The following is a 9,026-nucleotide window of genomic DNA, read 5'->3' on the forward strand; positions in this document are numbered from 1 at the left end:
GTATTTGAAAAATAATGTGTTTTTTGAACATTAAAGCATGTCAACATATTCTGTTACACCAAATACACAAAATAATGATCTTTAAAAAAGCATCATATGACCCCTTTAAAGAGGACTATATATTTCAAAGGTTTCTCTTAACTACGTGCTGTTCTTCAAGTGGTTATTTAACCCTTGTGCTGTGTTGAAAACCTTTTAACCCATTTATTGTTTCCAGTTTCAAATGACCAGCCTTTTAAAAACGGCTTGTAAATCTCTCATTGTGTTGTATTATCACTAAATCCTGGATTCAATCTTTTTGTCAACTTGTTCTTTCAATTAGCACTGGTATTGCGTTTCTTTGTGGTACTGGTTTATAGTAGGCCTCACTGATCTGAGCTCATGCACCTCAGTTTTTGAGTGAAAAAAGCATTATTTATAGATAATTTTGGCAATGTTCACTCGAATTGAGATGCATACATTCAGATCAATAAAGCCTAAGATCAAGCAGTTCCAAAAGGAAATACAAAACCTGTGCTAACTGAAAGAAAACAAGTTTACAAAAAGATTGAATCATGATTTGGTAACAAAATAGCATGAGAAATTCAGAAGCAATTTTTGTAGGCCGGTCATTTTTAACTGGGAACACCACAAGTGCAACAAAGTACAAAAAGGGGGGAAAAAAAAATATATATATATTTTTTTTTTTTTTTTTTTTTTTTTGAAAATTTTTTTTTTTTTTTGGAAAGTTGTTATACCCTTTGAGCAAATTCAGTGAGTTTTAGTCCACTGCAATAACTAGCATTTTTGGGGAAATGAAAATCCTCTCGGGGGTCAAAATGACTGGAACTCAACATGAGGGTTAACAATAAAATAAAAATGTGCATTAAAAGAATGAAACTGTAACTTTCAAATCCACTGCAAAAAGTATCAAAGGCTAAACTGAAATTGCAAGTCAATTTGAAAACAGTGTAAAAGATAAAAATGAAATTAAACACAAAACTGTGATAACTTTGTTAAAGACAGAACTAAAAAGCAGAAAGATCTAAAAGATACCATTTCTACATAAGAACAGAATCAGTCTCATAAAGTGGGAAAGAAACCACCGAGTCGCAAATATGATGAGAATTTAGCTCAAGTTCATGCAAAACCTTACATGAACACCGTACTATGCCAGAAAATAGAGGAAGCCTCTTCAGGGAAATAAAGGACGTGTTATTCTCAAAGCTCAGTTGGCTTAAAAGAGGAGAAACTGAAACTAAGAAAGAGGAAGAGCAACGTCAAATCCCTCTCTGGGTTAAAGCCCACTACAAAAGCCCTTTCAGTAAAGAGACGCGTTCCAGGAGAAGTCTGTACCTGATGACTGTGACGCTCATGCTGCTCAGCTTCTGCTTCAGGTCTTGCATGCTGATGCCTTGAGGCTCATGACAGCTCTTGATCAGACTCAAAACCTGCACAAAGACCCACGTCAGAAAAACACACGCGTATTTGGAACCTGTGATACTTTTTACAGGGTGAATAAAATACTTTTTCTTTGAGGAATACAATGTTAAACAGAAGAAACCAATCAATTTAGGTCTTTACGATCACTTTTTAGCGATTTAACATCCTTGCTGAATAAAAAAAAAAACTAACCCCAAACCAGCAGTGTAAGAAAATTCAGCGTTGCATCACAGGAATAAATTATTTTACAGTATGTTAAAACAGAAAACCATTATTTTAAATTGCAATAATATTTCACAATATAACTTTTATTTTTGATCAAATAAATGCAGCCTTGATGAGCAAAAGAAACATCTTTAAAAAAAAAAAACATTTAAAAATATTACTGATCCTGCACTTTTGAATGGCAGCGTTCACACACACACACACACACACTCACACTCACACTCACACTCACACACACACATTCAACTCTTGTACAATGAAGCATTTTTGACTCGCCTGATTCTGGTTGGCACTCAAACCATTGACTAACATCATACTAGCGCCAGAATAGCTTCCTGTGGAGCTCATGCTAGCATGCGCCGTGGGCATCATGCTCGTTCCTGCACCTCCTCCCATCTATAACAGAAAGAGCATCGATTACCAAACACACTAGTCACAACAGAGAAAAAAACATTAATGCAAACACAATGAAACTGTGAAAGATAATAGCCGAGGCAACATTTTGCTGCTTTCCCCTATGGCAGTTTCAATATTATATTACAAAATTATATTTTATATTATATTATTTAGGGCCCTATGATTTTGGATGAATAAAATCAAACATAGAGCTGCACATTTAAGTCATGATATGGACTAGTGTCTGTGAACATGCACTGCAAAAGTCTACTCTTTACAAGAAGTCCGCATGGTCTGTGCGTCACAGTTGCATGACGCATGACACTCGTCTGCATCTCACTATATAAGGACATGAACTTCATCTCCAGAGCTGCTCTGAGAGTCACTTCACCAGCATTTATGGGTGCTCCAATTGACCAGCTACTGATCACTATCGGCCGATAATGGCTTTGGGATGATTGATCGGCAGTCTCTATAAAGGCTGATCTCAAAAATAACGATCTCAAGCTGATGACGCGTCTGCTGTGAGAGCGAGCTGCTATAAGCGAGCTGCACAGTCGACACAGGAATTGTCACAATCGAGGCAGTGTCGCATCGTCACTAAAGTTTATAAATTGCATTTCTTTTTAATTCTTGCCAGTGTTTAACCATTCAGCGCTCGCGCGCTCTCCTGGAGACTGAGCGCTCATGCACACTCGCAGCGCACACACATAACGCCAGGTTCACATTATTATACTCCATTATTGCAGTGCGTATTTTTTTCCACGCTCATGTGGCTGTCATGTGATCCGTGGCTGTTTACTAAAAACACAACATTTATCCATTATTTTGATTTCAAATCCAAACATTGTTACTTAAAATGCTTTTTCAGCATTGTGATTCGTTTTTTACACAGTGCATTAGCTAATACAATCTTTCATAGACGTGTTTAAATGCAGTAAATGTAAGAAACACATTATTCAATGCTTTTTACTTTTGCATTTACTTCTAGATTTATAATATATGTCATGTGAGAAAAACTACCATCAGATACACAGTAGAACGTACTTCTCAGTGTAGTAACAACACATTTTATTGAAACATTACTTTAAGGAAACAGTAAACCTCTGTTGTGCAGCACTTTGCTTGCCCAAAAATAAAAAGGATTGTTCCAACAGCATATAATTACATTTAAAAAAAAAAAACTCTAAAGTTGTATGCATTTATTTGACTACCACAGGTTTTGATAATATAATTTTATAAAATTAAAAAACGGAACCTAGAAAAATTAAAACACAACACAGAGTTTCTGAAAAAAATAAATAAAATAGGGCATTATTATTTTTAAATAAGTTTTATGAATTTAACCGATTAGACACCTAGGATTATTCAAACTCAGGGCACAATTATTATTGCAATTTTAATAAATATTAAATTGAACTTTTATGAATTCAATTACTTACACATGGCTTTTTATGATCAAAAGTGAACCAGAAATATTTAAATGGAAAACACAGAATGTGGGGGAAAAATGAAAATCTTCCAGAGAGCATCTTAATCTCTAACATTCTGCTTAGGGGTGGGCAAACTGATGATTTTATATTGTGATCGATCTTGAAGATGAAGTCTATGATCTACTTCAAGTGAATCGTAGAGAACGTGATCTTTTATGCCTTCATAATAAGGTTCAAACTAGAGCAGTGATTGCCTACTAGATGACTGTGGCTGGTCAAATTATATCACATGTCTCTGTCAGGTGTCTTTCATGCATGGTGGCGCATTTAAAAACAATGCAACATGAGCTAGCAGTAATAGTGCGAATAAAATTTTAGTTTCAGTTTTAATTTGTGCAGCATTCCGTTCCATTCCTTTAAAGCGGTGCGTTTCGCTTCCCCAAAACTTAACGTCCAAATTAGTCCAATCGTGTAATGTGACAAGCGTATAATGCAGTCTACTGTGGGGCATGCTTTATTTTAATAAGAGTTATTAAAAGGGGATCAACTGCAAATGAGACAGGCACATTCTGTGTGCACACTCCGACACGCAGCTAAACACAGACGAGCAAAGTATACTTGGGCTTTCAGGCGTGTGCATAAATGGTCAAATATACACAAAAATATGTCTTGGGGAGTATTTATGTAAAGACTGTCAGAAGTCAGTTATGTCTTAAGTGAACATAAACAACTGGGCAAGAAAATGGATGAGTGTCAGTATATTAGATCCGTGCATTCCATCTTCAAGCCTAACGCAAATACCTGCTACTGTCGGTGTCATTAATGTTAATCAAACAACAAAACACAGAAAATCACTCACTGCTCCTGACTGAATTCCTTTTTAACTTTAATAAGAATCAATGTATATTTGATTCATATAGTAATGTAGCCTAGTGTTTTAAAGTTTAACTCTGGCTTTAATCAACATTTTGGTTGTTTAATGCAATACTGTGTTTTAAATTGTTCAAACAGATGAATCATAGGCTTGTTCCAGTCTGGATAATCTTTATAGTACATCTTAAAATTGGGAAGATCACGATTCAGATTGTGATTTGGTGTGAAAAGATTGTGATATGATATTTTGGGAAGATCGCCCACCCCTAATTCTGCTTAAAGTGATAGTTCACCCAAAGATGAATATTCTGTCATTAATTACTCACCCTCAAGTCGTTCCAAACCCTTAAGACCTTCGTTCATCTTCGGAACACAAATTAAGATATTTTTGATGGAATCTGAGAGCTTTCTGGCCCTCCATAGACACAACGCAACTGACACATTCAAGGCTCAGAAAGGTAGTAAGGACATTGTTAAAATAATCAATGTGACATCAGTGGTTCAACCGTAATTTTACAAAGCTACGAGAATACCTTTTGTGCGCAAAGAAAACAAAAATAACGACTTTGTTCAACAATTCGTCTCCTCCGCGTCACCCTATAGCGCCATTTTGGAGAGCATCACATACGTAATCAATGTATGCAACGTATGTCCACGGATACGCTGTTTACGTTCAGATCAAAGCGTAAACAATATAATCAGCGTATCCGTGGACCAGTGGCGGAGCCAGGATGTTTTTATAGGGGTGGCCAGGGAGGGGCCAGCAACCAGTTTGGGGTGGCACAGAAATCTTCATTATTTCAATATAAAAATGTGTTTGACTATAATGTACTGGACTGTTTTAGTGCCTAAAACACAACTGAGTACAATTAATTTCTACTTAACTGTAATTGAGATATTTGTGAATTAGATCAAGAAATACTGAGTGAATATGCCACTTTTTGTATTATTCCTCACCTCCAGGTATTTTAATAAAGGGGCTCACTATAGCTTTATTGCTCATTCAGCTTCTCAAAACTCCCAAATGCTTGCTCTCCAACATTGCATACTCATGGATGAGGCATGCAGATAGTGATAAAAATGTGAAAGGCCTGAAGACAACAGTAGACATAAATGCCAGAATATAAGTTATTTTATGCATTTAAATGGTTTCATTTTCGCATATGTTCAAGTATAAGTGCACTGTGCTCACATTTATTTGTGCATTAAATGACAAATAAAAAAAATACATATCAGCTTGCGCCTTATCTTGTGATCTCGAATTGCCGAATATATTTTAGTACATGCATTTGAGAGACGTTCTTGTGTGCTCCGTATACATGCACAGTTTGCAGCTTTAATCGCCTTTTTGGTAATTTCATGACTTAGCTGACGACGGAACTAAGTATGTATGCTCATAGTTTCTTGTGCGGATTATTTATATGATGAAGTGATATAGAGCGTGCGCCACATATTTGCGTACCGTTGCAGAGTGTACACTTGAGCACAGTAAATCAAACATCAATCAAATATCTAGAGCGCTGTAAAACGGCTGATGGGACAGGAAAGTGTGTTTTACTGACATATAGTCTAACAACATCTCATCACAGTTGTTCTACTGAAGCTCATTTGGCTGCTGTAGCTTTTCTGCGCTCGTTTGACTTGCGCCTGACGCTGAGGTGAAGCTGAAGTGCGCGTCTGAAAATTCTCCCATTTAATGTGGTCATAAAGAGATACGGCGGTTCCGCATCTTAATAAATGCATCTCGTTAAGAAAAAAAGGGACAAAAACTGCAGTTTTGAGTGGGGTGGCCAAGCTTTTGTCAGTGGTGGCCACGGCCACCCCTGGCCACTAGGCTTGCCGCGATAGACGGTGCTGACGGTGATACTGTTGTTAAGCCGCAACACCGGTTACGTCACTTGCCCACCGCGGCACCGACCCCCACCGTCGTTTTGATTTTTTTATAGTAATAAAAATCATTTAGTTCAGTAAAAGAACAGACACTACAATTAAAAACTGAACGCGGCTGCTCAATGCAGCGTGTCGAACACAGTCGCATCACAGATCAGATTTCGTTTCTCCAGTGAGGAGAGCGAGTCCAGCTGACTGACAAGAAGAGTGAGGTGAGACAGACAAGACGATGGCGGATGATTTAGTTTCGAAACGAAATGCAAAAGTGCCTGTTTGGCAGTGTTTTTTAATTTTTTAATTTATAGTTATATTTATAGTATTTTGGAAGTTTTTTTAAACATCCGTTTCTTATTTAATTGGTTCCACAGTGTTTGCTGATTTTTACTTAATTTAAACTTTGTGTAATTTATTTATTTTATTTGACATCAAGGTGTATGCCGTGCCTCCAAGCCTTCTTATTCGTTTAGCTAATAAACGTTCTATGTTTCTTATTTATTTGGTTATACATTATACATGTTTACTTATTTCCAGTTTGTATACCTATTTAAAAAAGAAAAAAAAAAAAGTGAGTTTGACGTTGTATTTTGTTGTTGCATTCAAGCAATTGCCGCCGAATTGCCGCTAATTTGAAAGTGAAAGTGAAAGTAAAATATGCACGGTGCTTTTAAGCTATTTAAAAGCGAAGGAAAGCGAGGAAAAGAGGGACAATTCAAACGAACAATTGCTTTATGCCAAATTGCCGCTATTTGAAAGTGAAAGTAAAATGCGCACGCCGCTTTTGCAAGCTATTTATATAAGCAAAGGAAAGCCAGAAAAAGAGGGAACGCCCCGCCCCCACGGTGATACCGGCATTATAAGTGTTGTCACACGGCGATTAACCGGTGGGAAAATTTCCTCACCGGCACAACCCTACTGGCCACCCCCTGGCTCCGCCCCGCCCCTGCCTACATTGGTTACGTATGTGATACTCTCCAAAATGGAGCTATAGGGTGACACGGAAGAGACGAATTGTTGAATAAAGTCGTTATTTTTGTTTTCTTTGCGCACAAAAATTATTCTCGTAGCTTTGTAAAATTACGGTTGAACCACTGATGTCACATGAATTATTTTAACGATCTCCTTGCTACGTTTCTGGACCTTGATCGTGTTAGTATCCTTGCTGTTTATGGGAGGGTCAGATTTTTGGGTGAACTAACCCTTTAACGTCTCAGGACACAAATGTAAGCAAATGATCATTAAGACTTTACTATTTCAGATATTTGAGGCTTTTTATGGGCTCAAATTCTGAGCAGTACATTCTAAGACATAAAGGACCTGCAGGAACCCTGTATTAGTTTAATTCATAACCAAACCTATCATGCACAAATAAGCATATCATAATCTATGAGCTGCAGTGTGAGTGAGAGAAAAGCAGAAGTGTGGGGTGAGAAGGATATGCTAGTCTCACCATGCTCTGTGGTTTGCTCTGCTGCATATGAGCGTTCACAACCTCCAGCATGTGTGAAGTGACTTCATTCATGTCCTCCAGCACTCGGACGCTGAACGCAACCAAAGACCGGTTATTCTGCAATGAGACCAAACACTCCTGGTTGGTGTTTTATATACTATTCACATATATATTACTGAAGATGTTTAGGGAGCCATGATGGATAGAGACCAATGGGCATGTAGGGTTACTCTGTTTGAAGATAAACACTTAAATAGTGCACAAGGGAGTTATGAACCTACTGGCCTCACCAACAGTCTTCCAGCAATAAATGGTGATCTTTATTGCATGAAGTAAAAAAAGATTCTATCATTTCTCAAACTGCAGAATGCACAGGAAATTATATTTTAATTAAATAGTGCAACAACTCCATCCACACTTCAACTTACACATGTAAGCACATATAAAACAGCACTTTAATTTAGATTTTAATTAATTGCACACAAGTTCTCACCTGAAAAGAGCGGAGGTTGCCAGAGACTTTGACGTAAGAGCCTGGAGGAATGACTGAGTTATCCACACCCATGTCCTGGAAAAACAAAAAGACTTCTGAATAAATATATGAAGGTTATTAACCTCAGGGTTCCCAAACTTTTTGATCAGCCAATTTCCATGACATTGGTTTCTAAATAAAGACTAGAGGTCGACCGATAGTGGATTTTGCCGATACCGATAGCTAGGTCAGGGCTCTACGCTTATTTTTCTTTGTAGGAGCGCTTGTGCTCCTAACTTAAAAAAGTTAGGAGCACAGTCAAAAATTTAGGAGCACCAAAATTTGATAAAAAAATAGCCTTTCCATTACGAGGTGATATTTGACTCCTTAAAGTGATTTACAGTAGAATTTTGTTTTTACCTTTGTAATGCCATTTTTCTATCTTTATTAAAAGTATGTAATCTTTTATGTCAAATTAAAAAAAAAAAGATAATTTATAAGTTTTTTAAAAATTCTAGATAAAACCATATAATAAGAACAAGTAGAATAAGAAGAATAAGTTACTAATCAAATGAAATCAGTATTAAAATTAATTTGTACAGAGGTAGCACAGAAGAACACAAAAGTGGCTTGTAGGTGTATTTTCAGACATTTAATGAGGATCAGAGGTGGCATGAGTGCAATTAAATCCATAAATTCGTTTATTAATGAATTTAATGATTAATGATTAAAAGATTAATGTTTTAAAAAAATCTGAATATAGAAATATTTAATGATTTAAAGAACGGAAAAGATACTTTAAAAATTAAACTAAATCCGCCAGCAGGTGGCGACAAGTCACTGATTTTATCACTGAATCATTCATTCA

General features: G+C 36.7%; 1 protein-coding gene across 1 annotated transcript in view; it reads right to left on the reverse strand.

The window, feature by feature from the left end:
- The window catches only part of rpa2 (replication protein A2), a 22,869-nt gene that overhangs the window by 2,735 nt on the left and 11,108 nt on the right, over positions 1-9,026 (reverse strand). Inside the window, exons 4-7 of the mRNA XM_016487068.1 lie at positions 8,180-8,254; positions 7,687-7,803; positions 1,924-2,043; positions 1,336-1,430 (exon numbers count right to left, since the gene is read on the reverse strand). Of these exons, the coding sequence (XP_016342554.1) occupies positions 1,336-1,430; positions 1,924-2,043; positions 7,687-7,803; positions 8,180-8,254 (407 nt within the window). The remainder of the gene's footprint in view (positions 1-1,335; positions 1,431-1,923; positions 2,044-7,686; positions 7,804-8,179; positions 8,255-9,026) is intronic.

The sequence above is a fragment of the Sinocyclocheilus anshuiensis genome, unplaced genomic scaffold, assembly GCF_001515605.1.
Source record: "Sinocyclocheilus anshuiensis isolate Anshui unplaced genomic scaffold, SAMN03320099.WGS_v1.1 scaffold737, whole genome shotgun sequence".
NCBI classification, from domain to species: domain Eukaryota; kingdom Metazoa; phylum Chordata; class Actinopteri; order Cypriniformes; family Cyprinidae; genus Sinocyclocheilus; species Sinocyclocheilus anshuiensis.